This window comes from Oryzias melastigma, linkage group LG22 (assembly GCF_002922805.2).
Source record: "Oryzias melastigma strain HK-1 linkage group LG22, ASM292280v2, whole genome shotgun sequence".
NCBI lineage: Eukaryota > Metazoa > Chordata > Actinopteri > Beloniformes > Adrianichthyidae > Oryzias > Oryzias melastigma.
In genome coordinates, this window is record NC_050533.1 from 22,755,899 (window position 1) to 22,780,026 (window position 24,128).

General features: G+C 41.6%; 2 protein-coding genes, 1 long non-coding RNA gene and 1 other non-coding gene across 4 annotated transcripts; 2 read left to right on the forward strand and 2 right to left on the reverse strand.

Moving 5' to 3' along the window:
* The first annotated feature begins 1,209 nt into the window (after positions 1-1,209).
* On the forward strand, positions 1,210-1,280 carry trnag-gcc. Its single transcript has one exon. It is a non-coding gene; the product is annotated as a tRNA-Gly (tRNA).
* A 1,859-nt stretch (positions 1,281-3,139) lies between these two features.
* Positions 3,140-17,720, reverse strand: ezra (ezrin a). Its single transcript, XM_024268980.2, has 13 exons — positions 17,488-17,720; positions 16,116-16,199; positions 14,506-14,601; positions 13,495-13,769; positions 11,780-11,863; positions 11,418-11,564; positions 8,318-8,414; positions 8,054-8,217; positions 6,616-6,746; positions 6,068-6,228; positions 5,678-5,770; positions 4,459-4,728; positions 3,140-3,644 (listed from the first exon to the last, which is right to left on the reverse strand). The coding sequence occupies exons 1-13, from the start codon at positions 17,497-17,499 to the stop codon at positions 3,480-3,482; spliced, it is 1,779 nt and encodes a 592-aa protein (XP_024124748.1). The 5' UTR covers positions 17,500-17,720; the 3' UTR covers positions 3,140-3,479.
* Positions 6,129-11,470, forward strand: LOC118597968. Its single transcript, XR_004946994.1, has 4 exons — positions 6,129-6,249; positions 9,311-9,410; positions 9,704-9,743; positions 11,364-11,470. It is a non-coding gene; the product is annotated as an uncharacterized LOC118597968 (long non-coding RNA).
* Positions 17,721-19,667: 1,947 nt separating the features above from the next.
* On the reverse strand, positions 19,668-23,275 carry nenf (neudesin neurotrophic factor). Its single transcript, XM_024269020.2, has 4 exons — positions 22,737-23,275; positions 22,602-22,662; positions 22,417-22,520; positions 19,668-20,095 (listed from the first exon to the last, which is right to left on the reverse strand). The coding sequence occupies exons 1-4, from the start codon at positions 22,905-22,907 to the stop codon at positions 19,919-19,921; spliced, it is 513 nt and encodes a 170-aa protein (XP_024124788.1). The 5' UTR covers positions 22,908-23,275; the 3' UTR covers positions 19,668-19,918.
* Between the last annotated feature and the right edge of the window lie 853 nt (positions 23,276-24,128).

Below are 24,128 nucleotides of genomic sequence, written 5' to 3' on the forward strand. Positions count from 1 at the left end.
AAAAAAAAAAACACTTTTTAAACAATATCTTTACAGACGAGAATAAAAGAACCATGACAAGTTTAAAAAGTGTGTATGTGTTCCAGGAAGTGGGGGCAGAGCTTCTGGAGTGTGACCTAACGTTCCAAACAGTAGGTGCTCCTGTTATGTCCTGGTTTTTCTTGTTGATCCAAAGCTAACATCAGGAGAGCCAGATGTGTGCTCTTCCATCTTCTCAGTTTATCACAGGTGAGTGTGCACTTTTAGGAAAGTCTTCAGAATCAGAAATCCTTTATTACTCCCACAATGGGGAAATTCTCTCAGTGGTGGGCAGCAGCCGCTGGACGGCGCTCTATCACCCAGAAAAAGACACATGAGGGTACAGGAGAGATGTCACTGCACTATCAGGGGAGTCTTCTTCACAAGTCCTTCTTTTTTTCTTTGAGTCTTTATCTAACACGCATTTTTTTTTCCGTTGACGATTTCTGCGCTTTACTGATTGTGGTTCCTATGAGGAATGTGCTCCTTCAGGGACGTCTTCTTCAAAAGTGCTTCTTTTCTTCATTGGTGAGGAGCTCTCTGAGTCTGAATCTGAGAGTTTTCTTTTCTGACCACGATTGCTGCACTCTACCAATGACTGTGGTTTCTCTGAGGAATTTACACTTTCAGGGAGGTCTTCTTCAGATTGAACTGATTTCTTTCAGATCAAAAGAAGAAACGTCTGAGTGGAACATATTGGCCATGGTTAAATCTTCCGTAATGATGGTTCTGAGAAGTTAAACTGAGAGCGTTTTTCTCTGACTCTTTATGAAACATGCGTTTTCTTTTCCATCGACGATTTCTGCTCTGTACTGATGACTGTGGTTTCTCTGAGGAATTTACACTTTCAGGGAACTCTTCTTCAGAAATCAAACTTTTCTTCATTGGTGAGGAGCTCTCTGAGTCTGAATCTGGGCGTTTTCTTTTCTGACCACGATTGCTGCACTCTACCAATGACTGTGGTTCCTCTGTGTAGGATGTCTCCATGGCGGGCTGGCTCTCAGTTACAGACATTTCATGTATAAACTCTTTTGAAGGGTTTGTATTCTCTTGCATTTTCACCTGCGCCTTTTGAGGGGCGTCTGGGGTGCTATCATTTGACTGAGGTGGGGGTTGTTGAGGCAGTGTGATCTTTTCTGAGGGTTGTTGCTTTTACATTTTTCTTTTTTCAGTAATTGAATGTTTTTAAGTGCATTGGTGGTATAGTGGTAGCATAGCTGCTTGCCATGCAGTTGACCTAGGTTCAATTCCCAGCCAATGCATTCATTCTGGGCTGCACGGTGGCGCAAGTGGTTAGCGCTCTCGCCTCACAGCGAGAAGGCCCCGGTTCGAATCCCGGCTGGGACCTTTCTGTGTGGAGTTTGCATGTTCTCCCCGTGCATGCGTGGGTTTTCACCGGGGACTCCGGCTTCCTCCCACCATCCAAAAACATGCTTCATAGGTTAATTGGTGACTCTAAATTGCCCCTAGGTATGAATGTGTGAGTGACTGAGTGTGTGATTGAGGCCCTGTGACAGACTGGCGACCTGTCCAGGGTGTACCCCGCCTTCGCCCATCAGTAGCCGGGATAGGCTCCAGCACCCCCGCGACCCCGAAAGGGTCTAAGCGGTCAGGAAAATGGATGGATGGATGAATGTTTTTAAATTTGATGACTGTGAGAAAATTTAGTAATGCATTAATGTGTTTCTCTTGAACTTTTAAGTGTGATTCAGCGACGTGCAGTGAGGTTCACGGTTGTTAGGTTTACAAACATGTGAACCTACAGAGCTGCTTGTAACCCAGCTGTGGTTTTGCGCGGTTACTGTCCCTTTAATACCTGTTGGCTCATGCTTTGGCTACGGTATCTTTAATACCTGTTGGCTCACACTTAAATGCAGTGGACGCGCACTTTCGGTAACCTGCACTTCCAGTAATGACACACGCGTCAGAGGGTGCTGAGCTGAGCTGTTTTTCCAGCAGGTACGTCCTAACATAAAGTGTCCTAACAGCGATTTTGTTTTTGATCGGCAGTTTAAAGAAACTACTTTCTCTGTAGATCAGTTATCCTTTAGGCAAAGCTGAAACGCCGTGGCGGAGCGCGGGGATTTGTTTGGCTAATCAGCTGGTGAGTTGTTTACAATTGAGGCAGCTGCCTCAATTGCTTTTTTATGTGGTCACTGTAGAATATATACACATGGTTATAGTTTAATTTTGTCTTGTGCTTCTTTTACATTCATATTTCCTCCCTGAGACAAACCTCTGTCCAACAACCTGACACTTAAGTTGTATATGTTACATATACATTATATGTTCACCATTTGATTGACAGCAGTTACAGAGGGTCCTTAAAAATTTAATTTCAACATTTCTCTTTCGTTAACAAACTGTTGCATAGAAAAAAAATATTAAAAATTATTATTATGGCCCGCAGCAGCAGTCTACTGACTGCAAGGACCATATCGTTTTTGCTTTGACGTTCTATCTTTCCTTAGATCCTTACATGACACCATTTTCCTGAGTTTAGAAATATTTCCCAGCTGGAAGAAACAGTTCTTCACCAGCTGTTTGGAGTGCTGCTCTAGTGACATGTCTTTGTCAAAAATAACTCTCAAGTTTCTAAGGCTGGGTTTGACTGCCTGGCCAAAAGAACCCAAATGCTGCATAATCCCTGGTATGATGTCATCAGGGGCAATGAGCATGCTAGCGAGCTCCTCTGTAGCATGCTAGTGAGCTCCACTGTAGCATGTTAGCGAGCTCCTCTGTAGCATGCTAGTGAGCTCCACTGTAGCATGTTAGCGAGCTCCTCTGTAGCATGCTAGCGAGCTCCTCTGTAGCATGCTAGCGAGTTCCACTGTAGTATGTTAGTGAGCTCCACTGTAGCATGTTAGTGAGCTCCACTGTAGCATGCTAGCGAACTCCTCTGTAGCATGCTAGCGAGCTCCTCTGTAGCATGCTAGCGAGCTCCTCTGTAGCATGCTAGCGAGCTCCTCTGTAGCATGCTAGTGAGTTCCTCTGTAGCATGCTAGTGACCTCAGTCCAGTTCTCATGGGGTCAATAGAAAGAAAACTGAAGATCAGAAAAGTTTTTTCTGAGGTGTGTCCTCATCTGGTTACCTTAACTGACAGACATTCCACAGAGACCATTTTCAGTCAACAGATTTATTCTTGTTAAATATCTTTGCTCTTCTTCATAATAAATCTTTATTCCACATCAGCATCAGAATTGATGTAAACGAGGCTTTAAAGACATTAAAGATCATCCTGAGTGACTGGACAGTTTTATTAGACATGACTGACTCAGTGAAGTTAGAATTTGATTGTTTACAGTAATTGCTTCATACACGCCCACACCCCCAATTCCTGCTAACATTACAGACACAGAAACTTCCATCCTCCTCTCGTCTACATGGACACTCCTCGCGTAATGATTACTTTAGCTAAAATCACAGTCAGCAGGGCTGTAAATGAGGTCTGGCAGGTCTTCTAAAGAGCTTCAAACTCATCCACCCTCTGCTTGGTGTTGCCCATGCGGATCTGGCGGAGGGTCTTGTACTTGTCTCGGCCGGCTCGGACGTTCTCGGCGTGAAGGACGTCGTTCAGGGTCTTCTTGTTTTCGTCCCGGGCACTTGCAAGGTCTGAGCTCAGGGCCTGTTGATGGTCAGAGAGAGAACAAAAAACAAACCTTTAACCCAGGGGTGTCAAACTCAATCGCTCAAGGGGCCAAAATCCAAAACACACTTTAGGTCGAGGGCGAATAGGATAAACATTTATAAAACACTCTAATACTAGATCTTTTAGACTTTAAACTGTAACTTTTTAACATAATTATGATCTAGATATAAAGCATTACCTCCGATAATGCTAGCTGAATTTGGCCGCTGAAGATTCTAGTGCTAACAGCTGAAAATGCTGAAGCTAATAGCCAACTAAAATATTAGCTAAATTCCTTATTAGTCTAAAATACAAACTCAAGTTAGCCAAAACATCTATCATGTAGCTGTTAAAATACCTAACCTTTAAAATAGCCTAAAAAGCTTTTTTAAAAAGCCTAAGTTACCCAACACAGCTAGCATGTAGCTGAAATATTAGCTTAACTACAAAATACCCTAAACAATCTCAGTAAATGCCAAAATAGTCCAAAAAGCTGCAGAATGCCAGTTTTTAAAACTTTAAAACTGTAACTTTTTAACATAATTATAAATAATAATAATGCAGGAATATTATTCCAGAATAAATCAACTTAACTGACTTCTAACATTTTACTCTCCATAAAATATATTTTGTCAAAAATATGCAAGTTAGAAATGATCGGAAGAAAATATTGGACCATTAATAACAATCAAATAAAATGATCTGGAGGGCCGGATCCGGCCCCCGGGCCTTGACACATGCTTGAACCTCTCCTCCTCTCAGAATGTGACTCTAGGGGAGTTCAGGAGCAGAGGAGGACTCGTGGGCTCACCTTCAGCTGCTGCTGAAGGCGCTGATTCTTCTCCGCCTCGGTGAGCCGCTCCTCCTCGCTGTGATGGTTGTCCATGCCCTGCGTCTGCAGCTCGGCGCTGTAGGTGCTGTTCTCCTCGCTGTGCTCGCTCTCGTTGTCCGAGGAGGAGGAGGAGGAGGAGGATGAAGAGGAAGGGGTGGGGGAAGGAGCAGTGGGGGCCGAGTTGGCAGTGGTCTTTACGTTGTGGAGCTCCTCCTTCGTCTTCATTAGATTCTCCTCCACCTCCACGGCCTGAAAGGAGAGCGGAACCGCCAGAGTCAGACTCGGCAAACTGAGAAAATGGTTTGATTTATTACAGACGCAATCCAAGGAAAATTGTGTTTTTAACATGTTCCTGTGGGAATTTTCTCATAATGGAGGACATTTAAAAGAAAATGAAGATTAAAACTGTCTTTCTGAGTCTTTATTTATTCAGATTGTTGTGAATCAGGAGCAGATCAAAAGTCCTGATTCTTTCTCCTTCCAGTTCACCAAAGACTCTTTTAGCTAATTCTCCAATGTTTATTGACTGTGATCAATACATTCAATCATTGGTTTCTCAGAGTTCTTGATAAAATAATCAAAGCTAACATCAAAATGCTCTTTCATTGATTTACAATCCTTTCCAACTGCGGTCAAATGAGCCGCCGTTCACATTTCCGTGGTCACATCAAGAAGCTCCGTGGAGTCTGGTGGAGATTTTCCAGCGTTCTCAGTCCTGCTACCGTAAGTATTGGATGAAACTCACACCAAAAATCCAGTGATGCTGATTTGACCACAGAAATGTGAACGGCGGATCACGACACGCTAGCTAGGCCAGATGAGGGTTTAGTGCATGTGCAGCAGAGCTGATGTGACGTATTAACTCTTCATTAATTCAAACAGAGCGTTTCTGTGACAGTTTGATTGACAGCAATTATAAGGAGAAATACTCCGAAATGCCAAAACGAAATTATTTCTTGTTACATTTGTTCTCTTTCATAAGAAAAATGCCACACAGACATGATAAAAACTCAAAAAACAGAATTTTCATTAGAGGTGGAACTTTAAAAATAGGTCAAAAGTTGATCAAAGTTTGACAACAAGAGCTCAGGTCTGAAGAGGTTCAAGATTTTTATCTCGTTGAGCCTCACTAGAGCTTCAGAGGACGCACTTGCTTCAGAAGTGACCCCTTTCATTTGAGGGCGTGGCCTCTGCTTACCTTGCTGTGCCATGTCTCCGCCTCCTCCTCCTTCGCCCTCTTGGCCTCCTCCAGCAGGGCGATCTTGGCGGTGTACTCGGCCAGCTCCGCAGCCTGCAGAAGAACACAAAGTGTTGAATATTGGTTCTGTGACAGAAGCTGCAATAATCCAGATTAACCCTTTAATACTGGAGCTTCAGTGTTTATGTTCTTTGATTTCTTGTAACTCTCCAACCATTCGCCGCTTTTCTCCTTCAGAATCTACTGGAACGACGTTGATCTTGTTAAAGATTTTGTATCTATGTGTCACCGGCGATGCCTCAACAAGGGTTAACCTGACTTAGTGTGTCAAAATAAATTCTGGAATCAACCTCTGAAGAACTTCAAAATAAAAGCCATGTCCACGCTTACCAGCTGCTCCTGACTCTTCTGCTGGTCCTCAGCTTGCTTGGCCAGTTCCTCCTTGGCAATTAAGGCCTCCGTCCTCTCCGCCTCCAGCCGGGCCGCCTCCTGCTCCACCCTCCTCCTCTCTTCCTCCAGCCTCATGGCCCGCTCCAGCTGCTCCTGAAGTTCTACAAAAGCAGAGATTCAGGGTGAGAACTCAAGTACACACCTGCAGAAAGCTGGATAAGAACAAAACGCAGAAGCTCCACAGAGCGGTTTTAACATTTGGAGCCATGAAACGATAAATAAGTAAGAATATTATGAAGTATTTATTTAAAAAAAACAGAAAAAAACTCTATAACAAATTAAAAGCTGAGCAAAATGACGATTCAAACATCTGATGCCTCGTTGGAGTAGCAGGGCTTCATTAACTCATGACCCCGCTGTCTCCGGTATGGAGGTCTAAAAGTGCCAAAATTAAATAAATATAATGACATATTTATTTAATTATTTAATGGTGTATATATTTATTTCGTTTTGGCTCTTAAGTCCTCCATACTCCAGAGGGCCCTCACCTCTCTCTGCTCTTTTGGTGGTCTCCTCAAACTGGGACAGCCTCATCATCAACTCGTGCTTCTCCTGCTCCATTTGCTGCCTCTCCCGCTCCATGGCCTCCCTCTTCCTCTTCTCGCTCTCCAGCTGATCCCTGCAGATCAATAGGAAACCCTGTCAGACTCACAGTCAGACTCCTATCACATTTTCTGTAAGGAATTCCCATTGCATCTGGAAATATTCACATACGAAATATGTATCTTTTCAAAATAAGACATCCTGTGTACATCTCAATGCAGAAAATGTAATGTCAGCAGTGATTAAAAAACTTACACACAGTTTAATTTGCTGTTTGAGGTACATCTCAGCTAGAAATGCATAAACTTCACAAACTTAATTAAATTACAATTAAAATACATTTACCAGATTTTTTGACCAGGACTTTAAATCCTCAAATTTGTTAAAAAAAATACTGATTGTGCTTATTGACTTCCACTTGATTTTTTGTGGTACACAGTGCTCAAGAGTCAGTCAAAATGTTTGATTTTTCTGACAGTCAATTTTTGCTTCATGTCTGCCTTCAAATACAAAAAAATAAGTTACTTTTAATTAATTAAAAACATTTTTTAAGTTTGGGTAAAAGAGCCACATGTAGCTCCGGAGCCTCGGGTAATAAAACCCTGATCTAAACTGTCAGTAAAAACTGAAACAAAAACACATTTTTCCAATTTTCCCACAAAAATTCTTATAAACATTTTAGAATATTGATTTACTGATTATCTTCTTCTTCTGTCTGATTTGGACACAACATTTTATTTGAATAACTTGAGCTCCAAATTACTGTAAATAAAACTGATGCTGGAGGGCTGGATGCTTCATGAAAAATTATAAACTTGAGTCAATATTTGCCTGAATTGCAGTCTAATAAGTTCCCTGGCCAAACGCTGCAATGGAAACATTATGCCCTTTTTTAAAATTAAACTAATCAGTCAGACTTTTTGCATTTGTTAACAATCTATTAAGTAGGGCTGAATTGATTAAATTTGATTCACCAGAGCCTGGATCCATTTGATTCTGATTTTTTTTCTGATCCATTCAATTCATTTTGAGTCAATTCAATTTTAGTGGCTATCAGCTTCAGCATTTTCAGTTATCAATTTCAGCATCTTCAGCTATCAGCACAACTTCAGCGGGCAAATTCAGCTTACAGCATTTACACTTGCATTACTGCAGGTGATGCTATATATCTAGTTCATAATTATGTTAAAAAGTTACCATTTTAAAATTTTAGCTTTATTTGTGTTCAATAAATGTTTATCCTGTTCGGCGCGACCAAAGCTGTGTTTTGGATGTCGACCCCCTGCACGATTGAGTTTAATGCCCCTGCTGTGATCCTCATGAAGCACCACAGCTTTTCAAGCAACAGAAAGTTTATCCCGGAGTCATCAGTCAGACTCTCACCTCTCCAGCTTCTTCTGCAGCCTCTCTTCTTTGGCCTGAGCCTTCATCTGCTGGACCTCGATGCTGTCTGGCTTGCGGCGGCGGATGTACAGGTCGTGGTTGCCCATGCAGAGCTGCAAGATGCTCTTGTTGATGCGCAGACGTGGAGCATCAAATAGGAAGTTCTGAGGGAAGCAAAAGTGGGGATGTGTTTGATTAGAAACCTGAGATGTTCTCAGCATCTCCAGTGATCACAGAAGCTCACAAAGTGTTGGCATCACTCACTGGAGCCTTCTTATCTAGTGGCTTGATGACAAACTTCTTATCACTATAGGAAATATTTCGGATTTCGCTCCAGGGAAAGCCGATCTTTGGGGTGAGTCTGGAAGAATAAACACAGAAGAGGAAGATCAGACAAAACGAAAAAGCTGAAGGTCGGGGTCCAGGTGACAGCAGAGGTCTGTGACCAGCAGTGTGTTCACCTACAGTCTGAACAAACAGATCGCTGACACACACATGCTTTCACATTTAGCAAAGATCTCATCATGAAATGTCTGCAACATTCACATTACAGTTCTTCCAGAACTTTCAGACAGCAACCCTTCATGTAGTAATGGCTTTTCTCTCAATAATAAAACGGAACAATAGTTGATCATTTATTATAACCGTAAATGTTTACATAAAAGCACAGAATCATCTCTGGCTCCAACAGGTTTGTTCATTTTAATCATTTTTTTATTGTTTGTTTACCAACATTTTTTGTATAAATGGTACGAGGACCTTTGACCCCTGTGACTTCAATAGGAGTAACCAGGAAAAAACACGGTTTGACGGGTCCATTTTATTAACGTGCAGCTTATATTTGTGACTTTAGTTTTCATAAAATCAAAAGCTCGTAACTTTAGAAACACTAAAGAGGAAGTTCTAAATCTCAGAACTTCATAATATTTAAAACCACACAACAACAGACCTTTAGAACCTCAAAAGCACTTTAGAACCGTGACTGTAGAACCAAAGACCATAAGAACTTCAGAATCTCAGGGCATCAATACCCCAACCCCCAGAAATAAAACCCTTTTAGAACCCCAAAAACATAGAACCACACACCTTAAAAGAACTGGACTTTAGAACCATAAAATCTTACAAAATAAATACCACTGAATCTTAACAGCAGACATCATAAAACCCTGCACTGTTCAGAACCACAGACACCAGGAGCTTTGGAACATAAAAACCAAAGAATCTTAGAACTAAAGTCCTATTTCTTTATGACTTCAGAACCTCAGAGGAACATGTCTTACAAAGCCGGGACACTGCTGTCAGGGGAGGCAGGTGCTGCAGTGACATCATCCTCACCTGCCATCATTAAATGTATCAGGTACTTATAATAAAACACATAACTCTCCACTGTGTTATTAATACAATTTCTATACGACTCTAATAATGTGTTATCATTTTTATAATGAATGTCCTGTTCATTTACAGCTGTAGGCAGCAACAAGCTCTGCCTCACACAATCTGGGTTGAGTGAATGTTTATAGATAACTCAATGAATGCTATCAATATAATGCTTTCATAAAATATGTTTATAGATCATAGACATTTTTACTGTCTGTCTTTACTTTCCATTTAATATGTAATGTATTTCACGTTTGTCTGTCATTCATTTAGCGTCCGGGTCTGACATGAAGCTGCACTGAAGAGACATGAGGTGAGGCAGACGGTAACTCTGTCTCAATGTAGAGGGCGCTCATGAGCTCACCTCTCTTAAAAGTTTAATCTGAGTAAATTATTTTGTGTTTTTCTTCAGCCTTCAAACTTTAAAATTAAAAGAAAAAAAACATTTCTCAAATTGAAAATGAAGTGTGTGTGTGTGTGTGTGTGTGTCCATTTGTCAGTGTCTGTTTTTGTGTCAGTGTGTGTTGGTGTATGTTGGTGTATGTTGGTGTATGTTGGTGTATGTTAGTGTGTGCTGGTGTGTGCTGGTGTATGCTCGTGTGTCTGTGTATTGGTGTGTCTTTGTGTGTACTTTTTAGCTGTGTGTTGGCGTGTTTGTGTGTGTTGAGGTGTTGTTGTGTGTCGGTGTATGATGGTGAGTCAGTGTTCTGATGTGTCATTGTGTGTTGGTGTGTCAGTGTGTATTGGTGTGTTTCTGTGTTTTGTTGTGTGTTGGTGTGGCTTCGTGTGTTTGTGTGTCGCTGGGTGTTGGTGTGTGTCGCTGTATGTTAGTGTGTCTGTGTATTGGTGTGTCTCTGTGTGTTGTGTGTCTCTGTGTGATGGTGTGTCAGTTTGTTTGTGTCAGCATGTCGGCGTGTGTCAACATGTTGGAGTGTTGTTGTGTCGGTCTGTATTAGTGTGTCGGTATGTCAGTGTGTTGGTGTGTGTTGAGGTGTCTGTGTGTACGTGTATGAGAATGTATCCGTTGTGGTGTGTCTATGTTCTAGTCTGTCTGTAGCGTTCCCCCATTGACTGTACATGAGAACAGGACTGTGTGAGTGTGATGTCATCCATGGAAAACAACTTACTACAGGTTCCAACCAAATAAAGCCAATTCAAACGCAAGTTTTCAGCAAGAAGGGCGCCGCCATTTGGAGTCAGATGAGGCAAGTGAGCAGTGATTGGTTCAAATCGGTCTGAGTCAGCGTTTCTATGGCAACTACAGTCACCAATCAGGACAGAGCTTTTGGAAGTCCACACCCCTTCCACCAAAAGTGGGCGGGAGAATCTAGCAAGCGGGAACCACAAGCTTTTGTTGAGGCATCTGATCAGGACAAGATCAGTATTTGGTAAAACAATTGGGTTCATGTGTTTGTAAATCTGACTCTGAAAGAGTCGGTGCTTCACCAAACGTCACCGTTTCAAACCACAAAAATGTAAAACTTTAGAACCACAGTGACAAAAACAATGATCATAAGAACCTATGAATCTCATAACTTCACAACCTTAAAGCCACAGAACTTCATCAAGCTGCTCTTTATAACCTCAAAGCAAGATACCTTTAAACCTGTGGAACCACTGAACCACACACTTTAGAACTGCAACAACTGTGAACCAAAAACTCTCAGAATTCACAAACGTACATATCACAGAGACACAGAATTTCAGAACTTTGAAACTAAAAAAACGTAAAACCTTAGAATCACACAACTTACAAACCACAGAACTTTAAATTATTAAATCTGCAGAACTTCAGAACATTGGTTATTGAGAGAAACAAACTTTTGTTAAAATTATGAAGATCTGCTGACTCTTCAGAACAAACTGAAGAAAATGTTCTGAAATGTAGTGGTTCCTTTAAGTCAGAGTAATCCGATTACTCTCTTTATCACAGAATCATGCAGCATTTGACAAAGACAGCAGGGGACAGGAAGTAGCCGACTCTCACCGGTCGTCCTTTCCGTAGATGTGGATCCCCATACAGTCCACCCCCAGCCACAGGTCTGTGTCCTTCTTGTTCTTGATCTCAAAGTAGTTAACGCCGTACATCTCCAGGTCCTGAGCGATCTTCAGATACTCCATCATCGCCTCCTCCCTGTTGAATTCACACATGACCACAGACCTTCACTACTAGAAATTATTCTGATGAGAATCTGTGATTCTGACACGAAATCAGTAAATCCTAACATGATTTAAAGCATGAAACAATCCCAACAGTAATTTGAAAACTTCCTGATCTGTTGAAGCAGCAGGTGAAGGATGGAAGAAGAGCAGCCGATCTGCTGTGAAGCAGCACAGAGCGTCACTCACTTCAGCATAGATCTGTGCTCCTCATGCCAGACCTGAATCCTCTCCTCCCACTGCTCCTTGGACAGCTTGTGTTGTTCCAGGACTCTAGGAGAACAGACAAGCTGTCAGAAACTCCCAAACACCCCAGCACATCTGACCGGCCTGCAACACAAGAACTCTCACCATCTTTATTCAAATTCAATTCTTAAGCGCATGAATCACCAACCGTTTTCATCAAATATTCATTCATATCTCTGATTGATATTCCAAATCTTTTTCTTCTAAATGATCTTTGTGCTGAAAAATATTCAATCAGACCAGAACAACAGGATTACAGGTCGTAAAAAAAAAACAGCCATGAGAAGATCCGATACTGAGTATTCTAAAAAAAAAAAGTCAATTTGACTAGAAATGAGACAAATATTCTGCATAAGAGTTAAAGTCCCACTCCTGGCGAGTATCGCGATACACATGTCATGGTACGATACATATCCCGATATATCCCAAAACAGTACCCCCTACGAAAGAAACATAAATATATGTAGATATAGAGCAATATATTGCTGTATATGGATCTGTATATTTCAATATAAAAAACGGTAATAGTTGTAATATTTCAATATATTTCAATATAGATAAATTTTACTTCCGTATATGGAATATACTGTAAATATCTGGTCTGAGAAATATATTGTTTTTTCGTAAGAGTAGACAATTTCTCACTATTTTTTTAATCATGACTTAAGAATGATCTGAATATTAATACATTTTTCACAAAACTAAAATACATGTTATTTAATGATCAAAACATTAAGTACAGTAGCTGTATCTCATGTTTTTACCCATGGTGCTTTTCGTTTGGTAATTTAAGAAGCATTTAAGCAGAAATCAAAAGCAAGACAAAAATACATTTTTGCTTTGAAATTATAATTAAATATCACCTTGGCAGTATTTTAAATCAATAAAAGTATCGCCCAATATAGTATCGTGATATTTCTTGAATCAATTATTATTCTTCCACATTTGTCCATCTTTGTCCTGGGAGGGTTAACACGTCATTGTAAGAGTGGGGTCATCTGGACCCCATAAGATAACACAAGAGATTGAAGTGGATCTTTCTGCAACAACAGAACTTTTGCATTCCAGGGAAGACAGGAACACAAAGTCAGGCTCGTTGGCCTTGTGGTAGAGTGTCCACCCTGAGACTGAAAGGTTGTGAGTTCAATTCCAGCCCAAGTCATACAAAACTCTGAAAATGAGACCCAGTGCCTCCTTGAATGACACTCAGCACTAAGGAGTTGGATTGGGGGGTTAAACCACCATATGGTTGTCGTATGCACCTGTGTCTGCAGCTCACCACTCCCCCAGGGGATGGGTCAAATGCGGAGAACAAATTTCACACCGAGGTGAGTTACAGCTGATGGGACTAACTTTAACTGGGGCGACAGAGGTTCAAGTGGTTGAGCAGGTTGGCCACTGATCAAGGTTGACTCCCTAGTCAACTGTTGTTGTGTCCTTGGGCAAGACACTTCACCCTGCTTGCCTCCAGTGTGCTTATGAATGTCTTGGTGATGGTCAGAGGGTTTGTATGCGTATACTGGCAACCAAAAACCTCTGTCAGTCTGCCCGAGAGCAGCTGTGGCTACACCAGTAGGTTACCTTCACCAAGTATGAATGAATAGTGATTTGGGGGTCTGGAAATCCATCCATTATTCTTCTTCTTAAAGCAACTTTACCTTCTGGGCAGCAGGCGGTCGTTGGCCAGGTAACCCAAGCGGTGCACGTCCTTGTTGTAGTCTCCGTACTTTGCCTGGACAGCGTAGGAGGCCAGCAACACCGCCGACTCTGGAGGACAGTAGATTTCCTCTGAAAGGATGGCCTCCTTCACCTGCAGGAAGAAGAGCTTCCTGGTGATGTCCTGGATCAGCTCGTCCGCCACATCCTCGGGGTAGAACTTGACCCGGAGCTTGAACTGAAGGGGGGTCTCCTTCTTCACCTCTTGCACCAGCACCTACAAAGACAAGAAGCAAAGTATCAGTAAACGAAAGACTAAGACGAGGGAAGCAGGTTTCAAACACAGACCTTCACAGACATTAAAGCCCCACTTTTAATCTGTTGTAAAAACATTACCAGTGGTCTTTTAATTATAATAATGCTGTTTTTAACCAAAATCAATAAATCTGTGTTTTTTCATAAGACAGTTTTTCTCAGAGCAAGAGTTCATTAGGAATTTGCTTTTGACTTGTGGATCATTGGCGCAGACCAAAAACACTCAGAGCAGAGACCTTGTGGCCCACCCATCGTATTTTCTATGTCGCAAATTATTTTTCAAACAATTTTTTTGTCTGCCTCTGATTTACAATTATATGAGCAAAGAAAATTAAGAAAAGCTATTTTGAGCTCAATTTTCTCTAATACATCCTCCATCTTGAGAAAATTGTCACTTGAACATGCTAAAAACACCCTTTTCATGAGAGTGGACCCTTAGTAAATTAAACCATTCTTATCAGGCAAAGGCAGAATTCCAGCAAAGCCGACGGGTAAAATTGACCAAGTCCATGAATGGAGCCCTGAGGAACTCCATCACAAGCTTTTTAATAATAAATGCTCAAATGCAGAGTGAGTTCAGCAAATAGCAACTGTACAAAATAGAAAACAAAGTCCAAAACATAAAAACACTACATGAGTTACGAGAGGATAAATTTACTACAACAGACAAATCATTCAATCGTTTGAAGAGAACAAACCTTCTTCTCAGGGTTCAGCCACGACACCATTCCTCTGATGTCAGAAAACTGCATACCGAAGTACCACACCTCCCGCAGGCCGATGGTCCGAGCCACCTGCAGACACGCAGACATGTTACACAGATGGCACCGCGGCACAAACATCACCTCAGCCGTAGGGATTGCCCCCTAGTAGATCCATGCTCGGGTTATGTCAAATCATCCAGAGTTCTCCTTTGGAGAAAGCCATCAGTCTTGTTGGATCCTGACCTTTCTTACTGCGACTTTGAAAGAAAGTGTTACCCCTGCCCAAAAGTCAAACGTTTTTTTCATGCACTTAGTAATACCCAGTAAAACGTCATTTTGGGCACTCCCTAAAAATGATGACATCACTGCGAGCGAAACGGTCACAAAAAGGAATGGGGCCAAAATCTCTATGGGGATCAAAAATATTTAAAAAATCCACTAACAAAGCCGAAATACATGCGCTAGGGATAGCCAAAAGAAGTTCTAAAATTATTATGGGATGGCTGTACGGCATCCAGCTTGGTAATCATTTTGTGGCAAAGTGTGAAATTTGGTGATTTTCCCACAAAAATGGGGAAAAACATGTTTTTTAATGAACTTCACAAAATTTTACACTCACACCGCCAGGTTAAATCTGTAACCACAACTGAAGTTTTGTTGACCTTTGACCTTGGGAGGAAGAAGCCATCTTGAATTTTAAAAAAATCCCCTCTAGTATCAGCAACAAATGTAAACTTATCCTAGGGATTTCAGTCTGTCTCCTACCCCTGTCAGCATCATTTGGAAGCAACTTGGGAGAAAATTGTGTAATAAATGATTACAGATTTTAAAAAATGCTAGCGTGGCTAAATGTTCAGCACGTTCAGGACATTCATGCTTGTACTTCTGATATTCCGACCTTTTACGGATGTTAACATTTTTGCGATTTTTTTTCAAGAAATTCTTCAAATTTTTTGTGCACTTTTTAAACGTATGCAATATTGGTATTAAAATGTTCAACACGTTCAGAACATTCATGCTTGTACTTTTAGTATTTGTAAATATTACAGTTTTTGAAATTTTACGCAATTTTTGCGATTTTTGAAGAAATTCTGCAAACTCTTTGTGCACTTTCTGCAAATTATGCAAGTTTGGTATCAAAACGTTCAGCTCGTTCAGGGCATTATTCAGCAGTTAAAGTAAATTTCCTCAACATTTTCAGCAAAATCCTTCAGCGCCTTCAAAGGCGATCATATTCAACAAAAGGCACTCCCACTAGCATTATCACAGGTAATGCATCTTTTATAGTTTTTATTCATTCTTTGACACACTTCTTCTGATGAAACAGAATGATGCTTTATGGAAGGTTATTCTGATACTGATGTTTGTGCATTCGAGGGACTTTTTCTTTTGCTTCTCTTTGGGCTCATAGTGATATTTCAGAAATAGATGAGGTGCTGACCAAGAGCATCTGTGTGCAGACTGCAACATAGTACGTCTGCTCAAGTACTAAAGGAGGAACTTCTGGGTTCGTTTACACATCAGGTCTTGTGTGCTACAAACAGGGAAATTCCGTTAGGGTCTACAATCAAAAGTGGTCCCCTCAAAAGTTGGATCCAACAGACCTGCTCAAAGAGCTGCTTCCCTGTGGTGGAGTGGTGGATGGAGAACTCCAGTTCTGCGTCCATGGTGATGACGCGAACATTGACCTGCAGCCAGAAAAAGAAGATGAGTGTGTTTGGAAAAACTCCCAATATCCCAAATCCTTCTCCTGCATTTGTTTGTTGGTTTCATCTTAAAAAACAAACTATAAAACAAAGCGACTGAAGGAGGCTTTAATCTGGGGTCGTGAAGCAGATTACTCATCAACCATAATGGCTTACTATCTCCTTCGACTTTGGACTTGGACTGGACATCTGCAGATACAAACGTGAAAATAGAAACTTCTTGACAAGTTAAGTGCAGGGTTTCGCCATTAAGATAAACCCGTTTGATAAGCGGAGTGACTCATATGTGCACGAGCATGCCTATCGATGGACTCAAACTCTACAAGAACGTCTACCCCCTCCCTAACTAACATAAGAGGAGCTGGTTTCATGAAAATCCGCCTTAACCTGAGTTCCATTGTCTGGTTGTTGTTTCCTCTAATAAGTCAAACTTCAGGCTGAATCTGTACAGAAGTGAAATGTTAACAAAACTTACACCTCTGCAATTGGCTCTTCTATTGGGGCCAAGTTTGAAAAAAAATCTTTTAGATTTAACACGGATCCATAAAATCTATGGATCCCTTTAAAGCTCATCCTTCATTTGGGAAAATCTGTCTATTCCAATTTCAAGATTTATAATTTCATCAACACAAGTCCCACTTTTGATCACATCGAATCCCATTTTCGTGACAACTGTATTTCTGAACCAAATGAATAAAGTATAAAAGATCAGATTTGGTAGATCAAAACTACATGTAGTTTGGCAGATTTCCGGACTTTTGCACTTTGAGGAGTCGTGTTCTGTAACGTCCTGGCTATCAGACATCCTGCTGAGGAGAAACCCTCCCTGCTCGAGGCAGTAATCTGCTCCACTGAATCCTGAAACCCTTTAGGGTTCTGGAGGAGTTCCCTCTCCGAAGCCTCAAACTGAAAGAGGAAACGTTTTAGGAGTTTCCTCTGGTGATGGATTTGATGTCAGACCACTGAGGTGCACAGTGGGCCTGCTGGAAGCAGCAGAGCAACAGTTTCCTGACAGGAATGCGTGTAGTGTGGGTCAAACTCTACTTCTGGTTAATAAGTAAATGGCAAGACGGAAAGCGGCCTCTTGGAAATCTCCCCAGGGAAGAAAATCTCCCAATTTAAACTCAGACTTTTAAATTTTAGATCCTCTAGACCCCTCCAGCTGTAGCCTTTTATTCACGTCAACACAAATAACCAAAATCCCCACAACCCTGTGAACACACCGCGCTCCACTCAAAGCAGGAAGGAGCGCTTCAACTCGGCCTCCTACCGTCTTGGGCATCCTGGCTGTGGTCCGGGGGCGAGCTCCAGCAGAAGAAGTGTGTCGTCAGGCAGAGCTGGGCTGCAGTGGCGGCTCCCTGCAGCACGTCAAGCTGATAAAGACCACTTGCTGTGGCTGCAGCTTCAGGGGCAGGGCTGCTGTCCTTTGAACTCTGTGGCGAGCGGACGGGCTCACGGGGGAGGATCCACTCGGGCGCTACCCCGCAGGTGTGAGCGCCAGCAGGACAAGACGCACAGCTCCACCCAAAGCCCGTCACCTGTCACAGCACGGCGACCTTTGATCGGAGAACATGGGGCTTTGCCGGCCGGATGTTGGATTTATGAGTCGATGAGACTGGAACAAGGCAAACACTGCAAAGAAGAGCCACTATGTGGAGGAATACAAGTGATTCCTTCAGTCAGACTCTGAGAAATCCAAACTCTGACTTCCAATGAACCCTGGAAAACCAGGAGAGAGCTGCACAGTCACCATTCAGCCTCACAGCCAAACCTACTCTTGAAACAATTAAGTGATAAGCAGAGGCTGCAGCGGTTAATCAGCAACTTCTCTTGATTCACTTTTATTCCCCTTCGTTTGGAATGCAGCACAGATCCAAAAGTTCTGTTTGTTCTTCATTCTTGACGAACAAATGGAAGGGCCCAAAACCATTTTCTTCTTCATCCAGTCCATCTATTTTCAGAACCTGCTGGATCACTGTTGAGTGAAAGGGCTGCTGGAGCCTATCTCTACTTCTGTTAGGCATAGGTGGGATACAACCTGAACAGGTGCCACACACTCACTCCAAGAGACAACTTGGAAACACCAAATTAACCTATGAATCATGGTTTGTGGCAAGAAAGGATCCAGCTGGGATTCAAACCACAGTCTGTGATGTGACAGTGCTAACCACTACACCACCATGCAGCCCTTTTCTCTTATGTAATTATCTCATTAGTCATATTTCCTTCTTCACTCTTGTTCCTTTGACATATTTCTGCATCAACAGGACTACACTGGAAATGTGGATGTTAAAGGAAGAAAAAGCTGTGGAGGAAGCTCAGACGTCCACTCCTCTGGGGCGATTTTACAGAAGTATTCAGTCTCCCGCACGAGGACTTTTTCTGCTCATGGAGGAGGACAAAGCGCTCGTGAGGGTCTGAATTGATACGTGCACGTAGAGGTCTTATTTCTGCGTGGAGGTTTGACATAATTGAAACTCCATATGAGTCTCCCATTCATTCTAAGTGAGACATCCAGCTCCTCCCACACCCGGCGCGGCGTCAGAAACACGCTTTTTGACAAGCTGTGAATTTGCAACGCGGTGAATGAGGGGCGGGGCTCGTGAATCGCGTTCAGTGTGAAAGCACCAACAGGCGGCTTTAAGGACATCCCACTGATGTCCCGCCCTCCAGAGCCATATACCTCACCATGATTGGTTCGTTCAGCTCTGCACACAAGTGTCATTCATTTTGGTCTTGCGGGCCGCACTAACATTAATCTTTCATATGAAGACAGGGACCGCAGATGGCCCGCAGGCCGCGAGTTTGAGGCCCCTGATTTAAAGCAATTTTATTAGTAAAAATACATTTCTACTTTTTATTATTAATTTTTTTTAGAAATAAAAATTATTTCTGAAGTCCCACTCCCATCATCTTTTGATCTATTGTCAAAGTGTTCCCAGTGGTCTTTGAATTATGATGAGGCAAAAGTTCATTGTGGGCGGAATCATTAGTGCGGAGCAACTGCGCCCTACTTCCCATAATCCATCTATTTTACAGCCCCTCACAACCCTCACTTTACATTACTGCTGCAACAAACATGCCGACCAATATCAGAGCTGTCCAGTCGTACAGTTGTGATCCAGATTCCAGCTCAGACGAGGAAAACAAAGACTTTAATGGATGTTTTTGTCTGCAAAGAGATGCATCAGGATGGAACGGACTAGGCCCGCTCATTGAAGTTTTCTACGTAACAAATACAATCTTTTTCCAACTGAATTTTCAATTTGCTCCTGATTCACAACAATCTGAATAAATAAATACTCAGAAATGCATTTAAACCTTAATTTTCTTTATATATGTCCTCCAATTATTAGAAAAATGGCACAAGAACATGTTAAAAAGACCAAAAACATGATTTTCAACAGTGGGTCTTTAAAAATTCTTATAAGACACTAAATGCGAAGAAAATAAGAGTGTAAATGTTTATTCCTTATTTTCATATGAATGCATTTACCATAATCTTCCATAAAGTTTTTATTTTCAGGATTTAACATCAGGGTTCTTAAGAGAGAAGTAAGAAGCCCATGGAGCTTACAGCAGCACAGTCCAGAGCTGAAAAAAGAAAGAATGTTCTCCAGCTTAACCAAACTTTGAGGTTTTAGATCAGGTCTGTGGATGTGTGGAACAACAACCCAGCTTAATTCTGGAATGTGCAACCATTAGAATTCATCTTTAATCTGAAACTGAGGCTGCTCCTCTGGTTTGAAGTCTGGGTTGGGGCTTCCATCAGCCTTGAGGATTCGGGATGCAGTGTACCCCACGATGGGATACTTGGCTTTGTATGTGCCTTCAAAAATGTTCTGCAGGGACTGCAGCTGCTCCTCAGTGAGGCCGGTCTGCAACACACATAAATGTCAACATATTTGTTTGTGGAGTAAACATCTTACAGAGCTAAGCTCTAAAAGCTATGACAGTTTGAGGCGGCGTGTCACCAGTCATGCAGAGTTTCTAAATGTTACATTGCAAGCCGTCTGAGTATAGATCCATAGACCACATGTGCAGGTTCATAGGTCAATGCCTTACCGGACAGCAGACATGGCGACCACTAAGCCAAAAGGTTGCCATTATGATACATGATCAAAGACAAATTTCCTGCGGAAAATGCTGCTTGCTCATCGGTGTGTCAGTTAATGAATTAAGGGTGGTTGACTATGCAACAGACGTGGTGTGAATACCACTCATCCTGACCAAGGGAGACAAAGACAAATCAATATGTATGCAAATATTTGACAGGTCTGTGTCAGAACTTGAGAATTTATACTGATAAGTGGTGATTTTAATGGTAGTTAAGTCTCAATATTAGGCCTACGTGACACATTTGTCAGGAATGGGTGGTGGAGGGCCCAAACGCTGGAGATCAGGCTTGGGGACAGGAACTTAAAACATTGAATAAATTAACCAAAATATGACAAAAAACAATGAAGTAACAAAAAATGGAGACTGAACTGAACAGATGACCTGAAAACCAAACACTTAAATAGACGGAGGGTAATTAACTGAAATGAAGACAGCTGTGAATCATGACAAGCATGAAACTGATGTGACTGAGAGACAATTCAAAACACAACAAACCAAACTCCACAATCCTCACAGTACCCCTCCCCAAAATGGCAGATCCCAGAGGCCCAAAATCAAATCACTTGGCGGGAGGGGACATGGACTTGCTAGCACCGTGTTGGATCCCCTTTTTGCTTCAGAACTGCCTTAATCCTTGGTGGTATAGATTTAACAAACATTCCTCAGAGAGTGACAGCATCACAGTTACTGCAGATTTGTTGGCTGAACATCCATGATGCCAATTTCCTGTTCCCCCACATCCCAAAAGTGATCTATTGGCCTGAGATCTGGTGACAGTGGAGGTCATTTGAGTCATTGTCATGTTCAAGAAACCAGTCTGAGATGATTCCAGTTTTATGACATGGAGCCTTATCCTGCTGGAAGTAGCATCAGAGGATGGTACACTGTGGTCCCTCAACCACCTTTCTTCTCAATTCTGATGCCCTGTTTGACGTGCAGCAGGTCATCTTGACCATGTCTACATGTCAGTGTAGTCATGTGATTGGCTGATTAGAAATTTGCGTTAACGAGCAGTTGGACAGGTGGGCCTAATTAAGTGGCCAGCATAACGTTAATGGTGAAACAAAAACAGTGAGCAATATTGGAAGTATCAGGCGCACAGTTTTGATCCAGGTTCCAGCTCAGACGAAGAAAACGAAGACGTACGTGGATCTATTTGACTGTAAGTGGATCCCTTAGCTTCTGATTCATGACAATATGAATAAAGAAATACTCAGAAATGCAACTTTGAGTTTAATGTTCTCAATATATGTCCTCTATTATCAGAAAAAAGCTACTAATACATGTTATAAACAACAAAAACACTGTATTTTCCAGAGTGAGTTTTTAAAGTAGTTGAAACTTGACTAATAGTAAATGTCTAAATTGTTTGTTGATGTTTATACTGAATGGTCTGTTTTTTACAATTACATAATTGTCATTTTGGTGCTATTCTATTGCAAAAGTTGGTCCAGAGGTTCATCTGAATGGACACTAGTCCCTCTCCATCCGTTCGACAAGAAGTTGGCACCTGTTTCAGAATTTAAAAACAGCAATAGCCCCAAAACAAGCCTTTGCTGTTGACTTCTGCATCTTTATGAGAGCTTAACCTTTGACCTTTCCACTGCTGTATCTTTGAACTGGTCTGTAGGGAGGCTTTGACATTTTCTGTGGCCCAAAGACAGAATCAGATCTGTAACCCCCCAGCTGTGGAGCAGACACTTTCTCCTGGGTCATTAGGTTTAGCAGTCGTCAGCAGTGAGTGTCATGTGATGGAAGGACTGCAGGTAAGAGGGAAACCAAAGGAGATTTTAGATGAAAAGATGAAGCGTACGTCCCTCGGACAGAGGAGGCGGAGTTTCTACCCGTGGGTGGATAAAGAGCTACAGTTCTAGAAAGCTGGATGTGACCCCTTGACACCCACCACCCCCACTAAGAGGCCAGGCTCAGGCTGGGGTCTGATGGCTTGGAGGGGAGGACTATAGTGATGAAATCAGGCGTGGCACGTTCATGTGACTCACGTGAATCTGTGTTTCACACCTTTGTGGGGCTTTTGCAATAAAGTATCAGGTGTTGAGTCTCCACCCAGGACTGAACTTACAGTATCTGAGGTCAGGTCTTCCGGGTTCAGGGACATCTTGGCCACCGCCCTGCTGGAGTCTTTGCCTGTCAAAGCGTTATATGGAGCGTTTTTGCCATAAAATTCTGCAAAATTGAAAAAAAAAAAAAAAAGTTTTAAAAACTTTATATGTTTTTACGTTTTTATTAAAATGAAACTGAATTCACCTTTTCCCTTGGTGACATCAAACACAACCCCCTTCACTGCCATGTAAATAGGGCGGTGCTCCTGAAACGACCCAACAGAGGAGAACGGTTACCACACATGCGCAGAGCGCGCGGGCCTCAGCACCTCCCTCTCACCTCGCTGCCGTCATATTGGCGGAGCTCCTCCTCGGTGAACAAGCGCACAGGTGCTTCACTTCTCCTGGTTTGGACTCGATCAGCCGAAGCCACCGACAGGAGGAGAAGCAGGAGACCAGCCCGGGCGGTCTCCATAGCAGGATCTGCGGCGAATCTGCGCCTTCTGATCATGCGGAAACACCGCAAATTCAAATGCAGGGAGCTGCGTTCAAGTGCAGTCGGAACATTTGCGGACAATCTCCAGAAAACGTTTTTTGTTTTTGTTTTTTAAACTAAAACTGGCTATTAATTTAGTATTTATGAAAATATTTTTGCAAGACAGAACATTTAATTTAAAAAAAATCAGGTGGCAAAGCAAAAAATGGGAATGTTTATATGTTTAACTTAAATGTTCATAATATAAATGTAAAAATATTTTTTGAAGTTATCAAAGGTATAAAAGATCACAATAAAAATAATTCTGACAGAACTGTAGCGTAGGTTGTTCTTATGTCCGACCCCCCCATCCCTAACCTAACTTCTAAAAAAAAATATGTGCGGGACTATATAGTACCCAGGACATGATGCTCACTTCTTTTCTTTATTTTTTTTCCTAAACCCCGAATATGACATCACCAAATTCCCAAAGTCAAAATCGAATCAATACCAAAATTTCGAGTCATTTATTTATGATACCACTGTGTTCTGATGGTAAAAATGTGGATGGTTTATTTAAAAAATACATTTAAGCAATTTTTTTTGTTCGACCGCAATGCATTGTTGTCTTTATTTGCTAATCTAGTGAGAAAAAAAAGGAAAATAGAAAAAAAGGAATTTTTTTTAGGGAAAATTTGTTTCTCAAATCATAAACTAGAGAATAAAAATATTCGTACCTTGTTCCAGAAAGAATTTGTTTCTGTTCCTCATATCGTTTCTTATTGGAATAGTTTTGTGAAAGACCTGAACTGGAAAAAGATTTGGGCCTCTCCCAATAGATATTTAATAAGGAAAAAGATACGACAAGTTTCTTTTAAAATTATACACAAGTTTTATCCTGTCCAAGTTCAAAGGGAACATTGATGTAAATTGTTTCTTTAAACCACCCAGAGACTGTTCTGGATCTGCCCACATACCAGGTCCTTTTGGAAGGACTTCAACAAATGTATCATTGATCATATACATAAGGACTTTATCTTAAAATGGGAAAATATGTTCTTTTTTTCAGAAAACAGCTTAAAAAAGATGCATACTTCAAAATAAACTTATTAATTTCTTATTCACAGATGCAAGTATAGTAATAAAAATCCGATTTTCATTCATTTTTATAATGATGTTGTCTGCTATATGAAATGGATAAGTGGTTCCTCAAACAAAAAGGCATTAAAAACTGTTAATATATGTTCTCGCTAATTA